Consider the following 17,842-nt stretch of genomic DNA (forward strand, 5'->3'; position numbering starts at 1 on the left):
GGCATCCAAAAAAAATAAAATAAAAGAAACTATAGTCACTGACTAGCTACTTTTGGTACCTGGTGACATGTGGTCCCCAAATGAACTGTCCTGCACAGCCAATGACTAGTCAAAGCTGTGTCTCATCTCAATAAGTGATTGTTTGAGTGGCAACACATCACCAGAAACAAGGAAGTAGAAGTGATGAGGAGCAATGGCAGAGCAGATGCACGGGCTAAGGGTAAGTGAGCATTTTTTTTTTTTTTACAGCGTCTCGCATAAGTATTTTCCTCTTCCCAGCTCCCTATCCCCCCTAGTCCTTTCAACATTTTTTCATGGTATAACCACAGATTCAAATTTATTTTATTGCCATCTTATGTAATGAACCAACACAAAACAGTCCATCATTTTGAAATATTGGATTGCAAAAATATTTACAAATAAAAATCTGAAAAAGGGTTGAGTGCATATTTTTTCACCCCCTTTACTGTGAAACCCCTAACAAGAATCTGGTGCAACCAACTGTCTTCATAAGTGACATAATTGGTAAATAGGGTTGAGCTGTCTTCAATTAAATCTAAATTCAAATACATCTGTTCTGTGAAGGCCACAGAGTTTGTTAGAGAGCAATACTAAACAAACAGCCACATGAAAACCAAGGACCTTACCAAACAGGTTAAGAGATAAAGTTGTGGAGAAGTAGAAAGCAGGATCAGGTTATATAAAATATCTCATGAAGCACCATAATATCCAACATCAGAAAATGGCACAACCACAAACCTACCAAGACAAGGCTGTCCACCCAAACTGAGCCAGGCAAGGAGAAAATTTACCAGAAAAGCAATCAAAATGCCCATGGTGACTCTGGGGGAGTTGCAAAGATCATGTAAGGCATGTACTGCACAAATCTGGTCTTTAAGAAAGAGTGGCAAGAGGAAAGCTGTTGTCGAAAGTTAGCCATAAGAAATCCTATTTTGAGCTTGCCACAGGTCATGTGGGAGACACAGCAAACATGTGGAAGGTGCGTTGGTCATATGGGACCAAAATGTAACTTTTTAGCCTCAGTGCAAAGCATAACACTGCCCATCACCCTGAGCACACCATCCTCATAGTGAAACATGGCGGTGGTAGCACCATGCTGTGGGGATGCTTCTCTTCAGCAGGTGCAGGGGAAACTGGTCAGAATTGATGGGAAGATTGATAGAGCCAAATACAGGGCAATCCTTGCAGAATATCTGATGCAGTCTGCAAAAGACTTGAGACTGGGACACAGGTTCATCTTTCAGCAGGACAATCCTTGGGAGAGATTTATCAAAACCTGTGCTGGGATAAAAGTGGAGCAATTACCTAAAGCAACCAATTAGCTCCTTTTTTAGAGTTTTGTTTGGTTTTTAAGCCCTTGAGGACTTTTGCACTTTTGTTTTTTCCTCCTTACCTTTTAAAAACCATAACCCTTTCAATTTTGCACCTACAGACCCATATGATGGCTTGTTTTTTGTGCCACCAATTCTACTTTGTAATGATATTGTAACACCATTTTGTAACTTTTGGGGGCTTCCGTTTCTATGCAGTGCATTTTTTGGTAAAAATGACACAATCTCTTTATTCTGAAGGTCCATACAATTAAAATGATACCCTACTTATATAGGTTTGATTTTGTTTAACTTCTGGTAAAAATCATAACTACATGCATGAAAATTAACACGTTTAAAAATATCCTCTTCTGACCCTTATAACTTTTTTATTTTTCTGCATACGGGGCAGTTTGAGGGCAAATTTTTTGCATCGTGATCTGACGTTTTTATCTGTATCATTTTTGTTTTAAATTTTTATGGTATAAAAAGTGACCAAAAAATACGCTATTTTGGACTTTGGAATCTTATTTACATGTACGCCATTGACCGTGGGGTTTAACTAATTATATATTTTTATAGTTCGGACATTTACACACGCGGCGATACCACATATTTTTATATTTATTTCTATTTACTTTATTTTTATTTTTTTTAAATGTGATTCAAACTTTTATTAGGAAAGGGGGTAAATTACATTTATTAACTTTTTTTTTTTTTAGACTTTTTTTTTTTTGCAATGTTATAGCCCCCATACCTTGATTGCAGACACTGATCAATGCTATGCCATAGCATAGCATTGATCAGTGTTATCGGCGCTCCACTGCTCCTTCCTTGATCTGCCACTAACTCTGGGCACGGAGCAGTGAAATGGCGATCGGACAACGAGGAGGCAGGTAGGGACTCTCCTTGCATCCTCTACAGCGATTGGTGATGTCCGGTATAAGACACGGGTCCCGGCTATCATTAGCCGCTGGGACCGACCTGCTATGACGCGGGGTCACCGCATAATCCTGCGTTAAAGCACGGGAGCAGGCACAGGGCATACAAGTACGCCCTTCATCCTTAAGAGGTTAAATGAAAGAAGCAATCTGATTGGTTGCTATGGGCAACTGCTCCACTTTTCCTCTGTACAAGTTTAAATAAATCTCCCCAAATGTCCCTAAACATACAGCCAGAGCTACAATGGAATGGTTTAGATCTAAGTGCATGTTATTGTGTGAAAATGGCTCAGTCAAATCCCAGACCTAAATCCAATTGAGAATCTATGGCAAGACTTGAAAATTGTTGTTCACAGACGATTTCCATTCAGTCTGACTGAGCTTCAGCTTTTTTTTCGCCAAGAAGAATGTACAAACATTTCCATCTCTAGATGTGCAAAGCTGGTTGAGACATACCCCAAAAGACTAGCACCTGTAATTGCAGCAAAAGGTGGGTCCACAAAGTATTTTGCACTTTCAAAGCACCATGCAGGTTGTGTTGATCGTATTGTAAAAGTCTATTAATATTTCAGTTTGTAACAGTCCAAAAGGGGTGAATATTTATGCAAGGCAATGTATATCGCCCTGAACCATATATACATTTTGTTTTTAATCCCTGGACATTTACTTTAATTATGTCTGGTAAAAGATGCCCTATACAAAGCACAAGATGCCACAAATATAAAATGAACTTTTGAGGAAATGTTTGAAAAACATAGTAAAACTAACAACCGTGCCTAAAAAAAAGTGAATAATTTTGATTAAAAATGCAGTGTCTTTTATAGAGAATTTATTTGTACGATTAATACCCTTTAAGTAAATAAAGGTTATTCATTGTGTATACTTTCTGGATCAATTCTTCAGCTATTCAAGATCTTTTTACCGTCATAGAATTGGATCCTTCATTGATTACTTCCAGTGGATAATAATCTGTGCAGATCATGTGACGGACATATAGCTGCATTGCTATTTACAGTACGGTTATCTAGTAACTGTTACGCCAAGCGCTCCGGGTCCCCGCTCCTCCCCGGAGCGCTCGCAGCGTTTACCTGCTTGCAGCGCCCCAGTCAGACCCGCTGACCGGGAGCGCTACGAAAGTGTCTCTAGCAGGGATTAGACCCGCGATGCGGGACGCGCCCGCTCGCGGTTCGCATTCCAGCCTGCTTACCGGACCTGTCCTCCGTCTGTTCAGTCCCGGCGCGCGCGGTCCCGCTCCCTAGGGCGCGCACGCACTGGCTCTCTGCGATTTAAAGGGCCAGAGCGCCGCTGATTGGCACCTGGCCCAAATTAGTAATTTCACCTGTGCACTGGTCTATATTACCTCACTTCCCCTTCCCTGTATTGCCGGATCTTGTTGCCATTGTGCCAGTGAAAGCGTTCCTTGTATGTCCCAAGCCAGTGTTCCAGACCTCCTGCCGTTGCCCCTGACTATGATCCTTGCTGCCTGCCCTGACCTTCTGCTATGTCCGACCTTGCTCTTGCCTAATCCCTTGTACCGCGCCTATCTCAGCAGTCAGTCGGGGTTGAGTCGCTATCGGGTAGAACGACCTGGGGGTTACCTGCCGCAGCAAGTCCATCCCACTTTGCGGCGGGCTCTGGTGAATACCAGTAACCCCTTGGACTCCGTTCCCCTGGTACGGCCCACGTCATTACCCCACTGACACAGAGGATCCACCACCAGTATCCTCTCAGTACCCGGATCCTGACAGTAACAAGCCATACGGCCATCGGGACATATCATTATCCCTTTATCATAAACAATGAAACTATATGACTGCAAAAAAGGACCTGAAAGGCATGAGGAATTGATGAAGAAAGTGAATCAGAAAATTGTATAACTTTTCATTTTATAAAAAAAACAAAAAAAAAAAAAACAACATTTATTTGCTGAAACCGGAATACCCCTATAAATATATATAAGAACAATCTATTAAATCAATAGCATTAACAAGAAAGAAGAGGAGAGGAAATAGCATTTAATATAAAAAGTTGCTAGTTTAAGATCTGTATGATCCCAGCATATTTCTGAATACTAAATAAATCTATTGAGAATTGCACTAGGAAATTAACTCATCACTCACATTAGTTGATATGTTTTCAGTGCACAAAATGTAACCATTTATTGTGATTATGAACAATGTCGTTTTCTAAACAAAGGAAAAAAATATATAGACGTTGCTTATCTTTGGTCCAATGGTATAATAATCCATCCGGTCCTTCTTCTAGTAAAATGGGACTTTTTGCAGACTAACATCAGTGTTGTCAATGCCCCTCCCCCTATCCCCTCCAATGGTATAAATGCAATAGCTGCACCGATCAAGTATCGGCAGCTTGATAAGTTTCAGGCGAAAGATTGTAAAATTTCAGATTTGGGTGACATTACTTTCAAGGTTCGGGCTAACACCTGATCTTGTGAGTCAGTGACTTCCCAAATAAATCAAATGAAGAATATGCAAATTCATGACCTACAAGAAGCATTTGAAAAGGGAAAGTCTGTATAACTAAAGAACATCTGGTATCCCCCACCATGTTCAATAGACACAGATAGGGTAGACATTATGCATAAAAAAGGTGCAACAAACCACAATATCACTGACAATAATAAACAGAAATAAATAAAAAATACAGTATTTTTTTTTTTTTTTGCAACTATTATGCAATATAATTTCAGAAACCTGCTGTAAAAAGAATCACATTATAAAGCATTCTTACAGCATTATCTTGAGCTTACTACTGTTATAGTATCTGTGGTGACCTCAATAAGCCACCAGGTGGAGAGTCATGTATAGACACAATTGTGCCACGATTCTTGATTACATTCTCCGCAGGAAACCTTACAGAGAGAGGGCACTTGATAAGGATGCACGATAACTTTCAGTCTATTTGTTTCTTAATAACTGGAATAATCCAATTTATAAATTCTTTTTTTTTTTTTTGTTTGTGGCCCCCCAAGTTCTCTATATGTCAGGGCCACTTTGATATAAATAGCAATCATAACCACTTGAATAAATGAGAACAAATGTAATATTTATCCACATACAACAGTCACGCTTGATCCTGACACCCTGGACTGTACAGCATCCATACCTGTATGCAGCACCATCTCTTAATGCAGACATCACCCGTCCTGCTTAACCCATTCACTCTCAGGCCACAGACAGGTGTAGCATACACAGGGACTCTGCACAACTACGCTGCATTTATTAACGGATAGTAAACAACCAGAAGGGGAAGTACGGAGTACACATTGCATTCACAGTCACACACACTGCCCTCATTTGTTTCAGTCACCCAAGAAGCTCACTTGGAACCAGCCTACACATACACACTCCATTCATAGATTGAAAATAACCAAACATCCGGCCTTGACAAAGAAACAATGTCTGCAAAGACCCACACAGTCATACGCAGACTCACAGACAACTACCCTGTCCCCCGTCCCATAAATTTCCCCACTCCCTTGTCCACCTGCAGCTCCTCACTTATCGCTTCGGAGGGTGTTGCTGCTGCTGCTGCCGCTGGGCTCTGGACAGCACCCTTAGGTGCCGAGTGCTCAGGAAGTAGATTCGAGCAATGAATCGAAGAGGAGCCCGTGGTGGCTGCTGTTGTTGACCGTTGTTGCGCCCCAGAGGCGGGACACATCCTGGGGACTGGGCATTCGGACCCTGAAAAGGAGACAGCACCTCTGCGGGGATCAACAATGCAGGTGCCATCCCACATGGCAGAGGAGGCAGGCGAAATACAGCAGGGGGCATCTGTGAAGGAGCAGCAGGGGATGGGATTGGTTGAGCACTGGCCTGAGGGGTTTGATCTCTGGGATTGTGGGGTTTCTCCTTGGGGTTGGAAGGCAGTTTCCTTTCAGGGGGCATTTTGCTGGTTTGGATGGGCAGTTCTCGAGGTCGGGAAGGCTGTTTGCCCCCAGGTGCCACATCACGAGGCTTCATTTGAGGATCCCGATTTGGGGGCATTTTGGTGGATTGAGGGACAGGCAAGGCCTGCTTATGGGGCAGTTTTCTTGATTGTGGGGGAAGTTCCTGAAGCTTTGGGGCCAGGTTCTGGTCAGAGGGTAGTTTGGTGGGTTGTTGAGGGGGCATATCCCGGTCAGGAGGCAGTTCTTGGTTTTGGGGGGATGTGTCCTGTTCAAGAGTCTCTCCCAGAAGCTCGAGCAGCTTCTCATTCTGGATCCTGCGGATGTGACATTGAGCCCGTAGCAAATGGTAAGAATCCAGGAAAACAAGGAGAGGGAGGGAGCCCTCCAGGAACAGCTGAGAGAGGGCCTAGTGTTGGGGTTTTGAGATGTCACCGATGTAAAGACAAGCACGATAAGAACATGACAGTGTAATGGATTCAATTCCGCCAGAAAAGATTGAAGAGCAATGGTGTGAAAAATAATGACATAAACAATGGGTGAGTAATGAATACGTGAAAAATGGACCAATAGGGGGAAAAGGTTAAAAAAAGAGAAAAAGATTGCGTTAGATATTCAACAGGCCAAGGATCAGTTCATCTTTTATTTATTCGGAGATTAACTATTTTAATAAGAATTCTTTATTGCCGGTCCCCATATTTTCTTACACATTGTTTACACACAACTAGAACAGATGTAGTAGTATTTCCTTTACATGGACACAGTAGTTTAGAACTTAAGATGTTAAAGGAACATTCCAAGCAAAACTGATTGGGTATACCTAGTGCAGGGCCTGAGGGTAGATTATATGATTCGCTCATTCATGTTCTTTTAAGTCCAGCCTTGCACTGGGCATAACACAGTATCCAAGTTTCAGACATGTCTGCAGTGTTCCTTTAAAGGGAACTGAACAGTACCTTTAAGTTGTTGTGCATAGCGTTCGGAATGCAATGCAGCAGGATCAAAATAATCAACTTTTATTTCTTCTCCCTGGCAAGTAGGCATGGGCACAGTCACAGCAACTGGATGTAGTCACACTGCCTCTGCCCTCCTCCAAGCAACTCAAGTTTGATTGACTCCCTAAGTGCTAGGAACTTCATGAAAAGCCCAGCACTTGGTGTCAATCAAACCTGAGCGGCTGGGAGGAGGGCGGAGGCAATGTGACTACTTGCTGCTCCTCCCTCATGTCTACTAACAGGGAGCGGAGATTAAAGTCGATTATTTTGAAAATGCAGCTATGAACAACATCTAAAAGGTAGTGGCAAGCATTTATATAGCATCAGGGAGCTAACTGGTTCCCTTCATGTTTAGGAACACTTATTGGAATACTTAACCTTTTAATTCATTTTCTTGTGGCCATTTAACTGACCATGAGGCCCTCATGTTTCCTACAAGAACAGCTTAATATATACAATCCTAGGATTATCTTCCTGTACGTTGATACTTTGTATTCATTAGGATATGTCCAGTTACTGCAGTATATGGGCCATCCTTCTCAGTGACTAATTCCTGTAAATTTGCACAAAGTTTACAAACAGAAACAATTTTTTTTCCGCCTCTCTATTTAACCCTAGTATATCAGGTCAGACTTCACATCTGACATCTCATGATCAGCGTGATTTATACTGTACGATTCCTTAGTGCCTTGAACAGAGATCTGCTTTCAGACAATTTGTGCTTGAAATGTTGGAATCCTCAACACACACTGACCTCACATTCTGCCTCGGTGCTCTGCAGCTCCTCCTGCAGGTGGCTCAGTGCAACATGGGGATTACATTTCTGCAAGAGGCACTCTACGAAAGAAAAATATGGTTAGTTTTATTGTAAAAATTCATACCTAGTCATCTTGCTTGATTCAGATAATGTGTGCACATTAACCCCTTAAGGACTGAGCCCTTTTTCACCTTAAGGACTGAGCCCTTTTTTTGCAATTCTGACCACTGTCACTTTGTGCATTAATAACTCTGGGATGCTTTTACAGTTTATTCTGATTCCGAGATAGTTTTTCCGTGACATATTCTACTTTAACATAGTGGTAAATTTTCGTCATTACTTGCATCCTTTCTTGGTGAAAATGTTTTAACATTTTGCATTTTTTTAACTTTGAAACTCTCTGCTTGTAAGGAAAATGTATATTCCAAATAAATTATATAGTGCGCTCTTACTCCTGAGCCTTGTTATGCTTCCACAGAGCATTTTATGCCCACATATGGGGTATTTCCGTACTCAGGAGAAATTGTGTTAAATATTTTGGGGGTCTTTTTTTTCCCCCTTTTACCTCTAGTGAAAATAAAAAGTATAGGGCAACACCAGCATGTTAGTGTAAATTTATTTTTATTTTTTTAGACTAACAGGCTGGTGTAGACCCCAACTTTTCCTTTTCATAAGGGGTAAAAGGAGAAAAAGCGCCCCAAAATTTGTAACTCAATTGCTCCCAGGTACAGAAATACCCCATATGTGGCCCTAAACTGTTTCCTTGAAATACGACAGGGCTCCGAAGTGAGAGAGCGCCATGCGCATTTGAGGACTAAATTAGGGATTGCATAGGGGTGGACATAGGGGTATTCTACACCAGTGATTCCCAAACAGGGTGCTTCTAGCTGTTGCTAAACTCCCAGCATGCCTAGACAGTCAGTGGCTGTCTGGAAATGCTGGGAGTTGTTGTTTTGCAACAGCTGGAGGCTCCATTTTGGAAACACTGCCGTACGTTTTTCATTTTTATTGGGGGGGACAGTGTAAGGGGGTGTAGTATTTTACCCTTTATTGTGTGTTAGTGTAGTGTTTTTAGGGTACATTCACACAGGCGGGGGTTTATGGTGAGTTTCCCACTAGGAGTATGAGCTGCAGTGGAAAATTTGCCACAGCTCAAATTTGAAGCTGGAAACTTACTGTAAACCCGCCCGTGTCTATGTGTGTGTGTGGGGGGTGGGGGAAAACCTCCAGCTGTTGCAAAATTACAACTCCCAGCATGCACTGACAGACCATGCATGCTGGGAGTTGTACTTTTGCAACAGCTGGAGGCACACTGGTTGCAAAACCTTCAGTTAGATTCTGTTACCTAACTCAGTATTTTCCAACCAGTGTGCCTCCAGCTGTTGGAAAACTACAACTCCCAGCATGTACTGATTGCCAAAGAGCATGCTGGGAGATGTAGTTATGCAACAGCTGGAGGTACGCAACTACAACTCATAGCATGGGGAGACAGCTGTTTGCTGTTCGTGCATGCTGGAGATTGGTAGCTTTGAGTTGTAGTTGTTTCTGACTGACCAATAGCAGGGATAGGAGGGGTGGCACCCCTGCCACCTCACTCCTATCCCTTCAGGGGAATCGTAGGTGTCTTGGACAGCCCCTTCCCCCCCTATTTTCCAGGGTCACTGGAGACCCGTATGACCCAAATTGCCGCAGATCGCCAGTCTGAATTGAGCGGTGATTTGCGGCAATCGGCGACATAAGGGGGTCTCAGGAACCCCCCCCTCGGCAATGTGCCGGGATGCCTGCTGAATAATTTCAACCCTCAGTCCTTAAGGGGTTAAGTGCAAGAAATACAACACCTTTTATTATGTAACAACTTTTAACTGTAATTCTTTAAAAAATTATGCTATTATAATCAGTTTTTTTTTTATTATATATATATATATATATATATATATATATATATATATATATATATTGCCCCAAACAACCATAGTCAATAAAACCACTGACAAGTGATGCATATTGATTATCTCATGACAATGGTACATAGTCAAAGAGTGGTGTACATTAGGCAGCAAATGGTTTGTCAGTTTTTGAAGCAGATCCGTTTGGCAAGAGTAAGGCCACTTTCACACAGCTTTAAGCAATGTCCAGTTTATTCTGTGAAACAAAAATGCTGGGACAGGTCCCAGAGCATGCAGTAAGGCTGGGTTCACACTACGTTTTGTACTTACGGTCCCGTATAGGGCTGGGAGGAGGAGGGGCGGGGCTTAATCGCAGCGCCCGCACTCTGCCCTATTTGGGAACCGTATTTAATGCATGTCTATGAGCCGACCGGAGTGAACCGCAGCCTCCGGTCGGCTGCGTTTTCGGGTTTCCCGACAGCAGGCAAAAACGTTGTCGACCGCGTTTTTGCCTACGGTCGGGAAACCGCATACGGCCGAAAACGCAGCCGATCGGAGGCTGCGGTTCACTCCGGTCGGCTCATAGACACATTAATTACGGTTCCCGAATACGGCTGAGTGCGGGCGCCACGATTAAGCCCCCCCCCCCCTCCTCCCAGCCGTATACGGGACTATAAGTACAAAACATAGTGTGAACCCAGCCTTATCTGATTCATAGGCCACATATACCTAACAAAGGCCAAAAATGTGTCTTTTTGGCCTCCATTCAGGACACATGAGGTGGGAGTAACACCACTGAACTGTAAATAAATGTATAACACCTAGTATACTTTTTATTACTATGGATCCTATATTTGTCGGATGCCTCTAAGTACCATCCATCATAAGTATACATCAGAGGCACACGTCGGGAACTACCCCAATGTGTATGTCTACTGACACTGCTTAACATGGTGTGAAAGGAGCCTTAGAATCATAGCAACTTTGATAGATGACAAATTGTGATGGCTAGATGACTGGGTGAAAGTACCTCCAAACAAAAGGGTATGCAGTAGTTACTATCAACTAATACACCTGTATTCCCTAATGGCTGTGGTCTGTTTCAGTAGAATAATGCATCCTGTAAAAATTGGTTAGGAATCGTTTGAGAAACATTCCATAAAGTTCAAGGTGATGTCGTGGCCTCCAAATTCCCCAGATCTATTCTTATTTGAGCATCTCCGAAATGTGTGGAAAAGACACGTCCTTCTCTCAGAGACGCATCTGACCGATGATACTAAATAGGTGCTAAATAAACCATGGTTTGGCCATACCTTCCACACCACTTTCTCCTTCCATGCTGGGGGTGGGGGGGGGGGGGGGGTAAGTGTCCCTACCCATAGGAATATTTTGTTTACCTGTTATTCTAGTCTAATTGACATGGAGGGTTGGTTTGTCTGCCTTCATGGCAAATTCTATCGCTTTCCTCATATTTTATTTGTGGATTACATTCCTCCCCCATATTCGAGTGATTCGCAGAATAGTGGCTTATATCTCCTCTCTGCCTGACTTGCCGCTCCTTTTGGTGGGGGACTTTAATAACCTTTTAAACCCTACATTAGACAAATTTAGTGGTAGGGGGTCCCCTCCGGGGTCCTTCTCTACCGGTCTGACCAGGTTTGTGGAGGAGGTTGGGTGGGCTGACCTGTGGAGATTATGTAATCCCCTGGGCGTACAATACTAGTACAATTCTAGTTCTCACGGTACTTTGTCACGTATTGATCTTGCGTTAGGTAAACCTGATTTTCCCATTGGTTACTTTGGTAGAGTATCTTCCACGCAGTTTATCTGACCACTCTCCCCTTCATGTGCACCTCACCTTAAATTATTGTCCTAGGTTGCGGGGGACCTTGTGGCGCCTTAATCCGTTTTGGCTTCAGGTTCCCACAATTGGCCATACTCATGCAGCTGATGCTGCATCCTTTCTCGAGATCAATGCGGGTTCTGCCTCAGTGGGTACGGCTTGGGATTCTTTAAAGGTGTTTGTATGAGGAATATTTTTAAAGGGACTTCAATACAGGAATATTTGTAAGGGACTTTAATACATGTAAGTCGAAGAATACGGCAATACAGGACTCTTTGCAACAACAATCGCTTTCTGCGGAGCAGGAGTTCCTGAGGAACTCGTCTGACACTGCCGAACTTTATTGGTAATCTCTTTGTTCATTGTTAGATACACACTTGCTACAAATGGCGGATAACAAGCATTTCTTACTACAACAGCGCTATTTTGAGTGTGGAGAAAGCACAGGTCGTTTGTTAGCCTGTACAGTTAGGGCCCAGCAGAGGTCTGCGTGATCTCGTATATTTCTGGTAGGGCTGGGACTCTGGTCCAGGAAGATGTGGTCATTTTAGATGTGTTGGTTTCCTTTTATGAGGAGACTTATTCTCCCAGATTGATCTATGATGCTACTACTGAGCAGTTTGTTTCTACCATTACAGTCGCAGCTCTATCGCAGACACAGATAGACCAATTAAATACACATATTACTATGCAGGTTTGGAGGAGGCGATTGGGGCTCTGCCTACCAAAGAATCGCCAGGTGTGGATGGGTTGCATGAATATCTTAAATGGTATAGTGATGTGCTGCCTCAATTGTTAGGCTAGGTTCAGACTACGGAATTTCCGCCTGCAATTCCGCTTTGAAATTGCAGGCGGAAATTCCGCTTGCTAAAATGTATAGTGTAGTGAATGGGTTTCTGTTCACAAATTCACACTTCAGAATTTGTGAACGGGAAATCCGCTTGGAAATTTCCATCTGAAGAATGGCGTTGCTCTTTCTTCAGGCGGAAATACTCGTGGAACACATTGCAGTCTATTGGAGACTGCAGTGTCTGCGCGGTCCTAGCGCCGACTGATTCAGTCGGCACTGGCCGCACTCGGAGTCTCCGGGCGGAAATTTTCTGCACGGAGATTCCGTAGTCTGAACCTAGCCTTAGAGGTTCTGTGGGCTGCTGAGGAGGTAAACCCCTACCACCTTCTATGTCGGAGGCCATTATAGCTTTATTGTTGAAAGCTTGGAAAAATCCTCTATTAGCAGGTTCGTACCGACCAATTTCATTACTTTGTTCAGATGTTAAGTTGCTGGCAAAGGTTTTAGCTAGTCGTTTGTTGTTGGTGATTTCTACCCTGGTGCATAGTGACCAGACTGTGTTTTTGCCGGGCAAGTCCACAGCAGATAATATTAGGAGGCTCTTTCTGAACCTTCAACTGGTGTCGGAGGGGGCAGTCAGTAGGGCCATACTTTTCCTCGACGCAGCCAAGGCCTTTAACAGCGTTGAGCGGAAATTTCTATGGAGTGTCATGTGCCATATGGGATTTGGCCCTCAATTGTTAGAAGCTGCCCGCGGGCTAGGATAAGAGCCAATGGCTTGCTCTTACATTCCTTTCCCCTGGGTTGTGGTACGCGCCAGGGGTGTCCTTTATTCCCGTATCTATTTGCCATAGCAATAGAGCCTCTGGCCATGCTGGTCAGGTTGTCACTGAAGTTCAGAGGATTTTGTTATGGGGAACTGAACGAACGTATAGCTTTATATGCTGATGACATGCTCCTCTTCCTAGGGGATGTCGCTGATTCCTCCGTTGATGAAACTTATAGAACGGTACGGTAGGTTTTTCCGGCTTAGCTATTAATTGGGACAAGTCAACTATACTTTCCCTAGATCCCCTGCCTCTGGTCCCAGAAATTGCTCGGATAGGCATGCCAGTAGTAACTCAATTTAAGTATTTGGGTATTCAGGTAACAGCTTTCCCTTTTAGCTGTATTGACCTTAATTTAGTGCCCCTGTTGGACCATAGCGCCAGAAAGGTGGCCACCTGGCGTAAGCTCCCTCTTGCTGGCAGATCTAATCTGATAAAATGGTACTGATGCCTCAGTTCTTCTATATCTTACATAACTTCCCTGTTTGGGTCCCCATGAAGTATTTTCTCAGAATTCAGTCTTTGTACAGAGAGCTTATATGGAACAGTAAGCCCGCTAGAATACGTCTTGAAACCTTGCACCGGGGTAAGGAGGCAGGTGGTCTATCGGTCCCCAATCCCTGGTTATAACTTCCTGGCAGCGCAGATCCAACAGTTGAAGGGATGGTCCCTGCATGCTACTATGGCATCATTGGTATCAAAACACTTTGGGGGAGTGACTTCTATCTATCTGTAGGAAATTGCGGCCCTGACAAGATCCCCTGACATGGTCCCTACTTTTCTTTTAATTCATAAGGTATGGATGACATTTAAAACCCTTATGCAATACACTACCTTTGTCACTCCCCCTTATGGAATAATCCCAACATGCCTGAGCTTCATACACTTCCTGATTCATCTCTTTGTTCTACACAGTGAGTCCTCTATCTGTCTCAATTGTATGATGGAGCGGTGTTGAAATCCTTTACCAAACTCTGAGAGGAATTTTCATTGTCACAGTCCTTTTGTTATAGATTTCTTCAACTATGCCACACCCTTGAGATCCAGTCGAGGACCTGTGATATGTCTTTCTGCTCGTCTACGGTGGTCAATAGGTTATTTACTCATGCTTCCACAAATAGGATGATCTCTGAACTTTATAGTGAATTATTGTCTTCATGTCACAGGTATTACCTGTTGACTATTAAAGAGAAATGGGAGTCAAACGTCGGTCCTATCTTGGATGAGCAGTGGGCTCAGGTTGTGAACATGAACCCGCGACTTGCGGTGTCAGAGGCTCACTGTTTCTCACAGTTCTTGTTACATAGAGTGTACCGGACTCCTGCCTTTCTCCATTGGAGTCTGGCCGGATTCCTGTTGTTCTCAATGCTCCCTACCTGATGCCCATCTGCTGTTGTTCGTGTTTTTTTTTTTTTTTTTTTGTATGTTAATAACAAAACTTTAATAAAAATTTCTGATAAAAAAAAAAGAAAAAAAAGACACGTCCAGTTCATGGAGGCCCCACCGCACAACCTACATGACCTAAAGGATCTGCTGCTAATGTTTTGGAGTGAGAAACCACAGAACACCTTCAGAGGTGTTGTGAAGTCCATGTCCCAATTGGTCAGAGCTGTTCTGGCCTGGCAAAGGGGAACCTACGCAACATATGGCAGGTGCTTTTAATGTTATTGCTGATTGCTATATGTAAACTATGACATTTTCTGCCATTTGTTTTATGTTGCTTGACTATCAATATAGAATAGAAACCTCACTGTTCAGCTTTGAGCAGAGTAACTTGAAGGGGGTGGTGGACAGATGTACTGCTGAAGGTCTAACAGAACAGCACCTCTATTCACTGATAATGCTCTGTATGCTTTTTCCATGCTGCTAACTGGGAGGATAGTACCCCATCTCTTTAAAGGAGTTGTCTGGTAAAAAAAAATAACTTATCCACTATCCAAAGGATAGGGGATAAGTTATAGATTGCGGAAGGTCCAAGCGCTGGGACCCCCTGCAATCTCCTGCACGGGGCCCCGGCAGTCTGCTAGAAGGGGGCATGCCGACACGCCCCTTCATGTACCCCATAGAGATACATGGAGGGGGTGTGCCGGCCGCGGCTTCCTGCGGGGTCGGATGTCAGCTTCTGGCATACTGCCGGGGCCCCGTGCAGGAGATCACAGGGGTCCCAGCGCTCGGACCCCCGTGATCCATAACTTATCTCCTATCCTTTGGATGGGGATGTTATTTTTCACTAGACTACTCCTTTAAAAAGGCTGTATTATTCTTTGTGGGTCCCTTATCGGATGGGCATGGACGCAGATTTTGGCTATGACCCCGCGGCTTACCGTCTTGGAGGCTCATTAGGTGTCCCAAATTTTTCTACTGCATCAAGTGTATCGCACTCCTGCATTTCTTCATAAGATTGGGGTACGGCCCGACTCCTGCTGCCCCCAATGCTCTCTGCCTGATGTGCTCTGCTTGTGCCATTTTGGGCTGATGTGGGGTGTTTGATTAGGAGGGTTTATGGATGCCCGTCTAGACTATCTGCCATGACGTGTATCCTGGGTTACTTGGACGGGTTAGATGAGGACAGTGGCTTATATATAGGTATTGACAGAATTTTGTATCAAGCCTGTAAGCTAATAGCACAGTTTTAGCTGTGTTTTTCAAAACCTTGTCCTATCCGCTGTATTTACCACAGGTAAAGACTCCAATCAAGGTGAAGAAACATCTTAGAAATGATAATGGTGCAGAGCTAAATTCCATGTGTCATAGGTCATAGAAAAAGGATACTTACGTCCATGAAAAATTTTAGGTTTGCCTTTTTAAAGGGGTTGTGCGCTGCCCTGCAGTTCGGAGCTCCGCTCACAGCATCCGGAAGTTCATTACTTTGAACGCTGTGTGCGGGCTTCCGTGTTCGCGGCCGCCGGGAGTGATGTCTCGCCCGCCCCCTCGTGACATCTCGCCCGCCCCCTCAACGAAAGTCTATGGGAAGGGGGCGTGACCGCTGTCACGCCCCCTTCCCATAGACTTTGGTAGAGGGGGCGGGTGAGACGTCACGAAGGGGCCTGGCATGACATCACGCACGGCAGCCGCGACACGGAAGTCCGCACACAGTGTTCGGAGTAATGAACTTCCGGACGCTGCAGGCGGAGCTCCGAACTGCAGGGTAGCGCACAACCCCTTTAATAAATTTGCAAAAATAAAATCGAAAATTCTCTTTTTACATTCTTACTATGGAATATTGAGTGCAGACTGATTTGGGGGCTTGAATGTTTTTGATTTTAGCACATGACCTCACCATAAACAAAAAGTGAAAAAAGTGAAAGGGTCTCTAGAGAAACACAGAATGTGTTGGCAGATAATAACCATTTGGGCCATCTAGTCTGCCCAATAATCTGAATCCTATGAATAGTCCCTGGCCCTATCTTATATGAAGGATAGCCTTATGCTTATCCCATGCATGTTTAAACTCCTTCACTGTATTCGCAGCGACCACTTCTGCAGGAAGGCTATTCCATGCATCCACTACTCTCTCAGTAAAGTAATACTTCCTGATATTACTGCAGAAAACGTTTCCCCTCTAATTTAAAACTATGTTCTCTTGTGGTAGTTTTTCTTCTTTTAAATATGCTCTCCTGCTTTACCGTGTGTATTCCCTTTATGTATTCAAAACTTTCTATCATATCCCCTCGGCCTTGTCTTTCTTCCAAGCTAAGTCTGAAGACATTCTGAATGCATTGTACTTTGAAAAGATCAATACAGAGAAAAACAATGGCACATATATCCAGAAAATATATATCTGGGAAGCATGCATGTACAGAATGTATTTTCTGGTGTCAGCAAAGTTGCTAAGGATAAATATAGCAAAAGTGTCAATGGCAGCCTGTGCCAAACAGAAATACCATAAGAACCACCAAACACTTCCTATAATTTCACAATCTTTCATGGTGCAGTTGAGAAATGTGTGCTTTAATTCAGGTACATTAATAGATGTTTGCATATGAAATTATGTTTTCAAAGTATGTATGGACTAGGACTAGCCAATCCAAAATTTCTATTTCTACTGATGCATAATCCAAGGATGTTTCATATTTTGTTATTTACCAGATAATCAGACAGTTGGGCACAAATTCTTTAAAAGGGTAGTCTCAGCTGGGACGGCCACCATCAAGTAAAGTTTATCCATATAATGAAGACCTATTGGTCTGGCACAAGTTCATTGTTATTATGGATTATTGTAGGTGCAAAAGGAGCCCTGCTTACCATCCAATTAATCTTTTTTGTTCAATTTCTTTACTGTTATGGAGTGGCAAACACTGTCCTTAAAGGATAACTATGGCAAAAAATAACTTATCCCTTATCCACAGGATCTCTGGGACGAGACCCGACGCTCAGTGAGGAACGCGGGCACATGCTCCATTCATTTCTATGGGAGCGCCAAAGAGACCCAAGTACAGCTCTCGGGCATCATCGGTGCTCCCATAGAAATGAATGGAGCAGCTGCTGTCTACCGGCAGACGGCACATGCTCCACAGTGAGACAGCCGGGGCTTTTTCTAAAAGTGGTCAGACCCCCGCAATCAG

General features: G+C 43.6%; 1 protein-coding gene across 1 annotated transcript in view; it reads right to left on the reverse strand.

Annotated features, from left to right (window-relative positions):
• Positions 1–312: 312 nt before the first annotated feature.
• The window catches only part of VPS37D (VPS37D subunit of ESCRT-I), a 38,401-nt gene continuing 20,871 nt past the window's right edge, over positions 313–17,842 (reverse strand). The window contains exons 3-4 of the mRNA XM_056558633.1: positions 7,929–8,011; positions 313–6,588 (exon numbers count right to left, since the gene is read on the reverse strand). Coding sequence (XP_056414608.1) covers positions 5,794–6,588; positions 7,929–8,011 — 878 coding nt within the window. The 3' untranslated portion in view covers positions 313–5,793. The remainder of the gene's footprint in view (positions 6,589–7,928; positions 8,012–17,842) is intronic.

Source organism: Hyla sarda, chromosome 2, assembly GCF_029499605.1.
Source record: "Hyla sarda isolate aHylSar1 chromosome 2, aHylSar1.hap1, whole genome shotgun sequence".
Lineage (NCBI taxonomy): Eukaryota > Metazoa > Chordata > Amphibia > Anura > Hylidae > Hyla > Hyla sarda.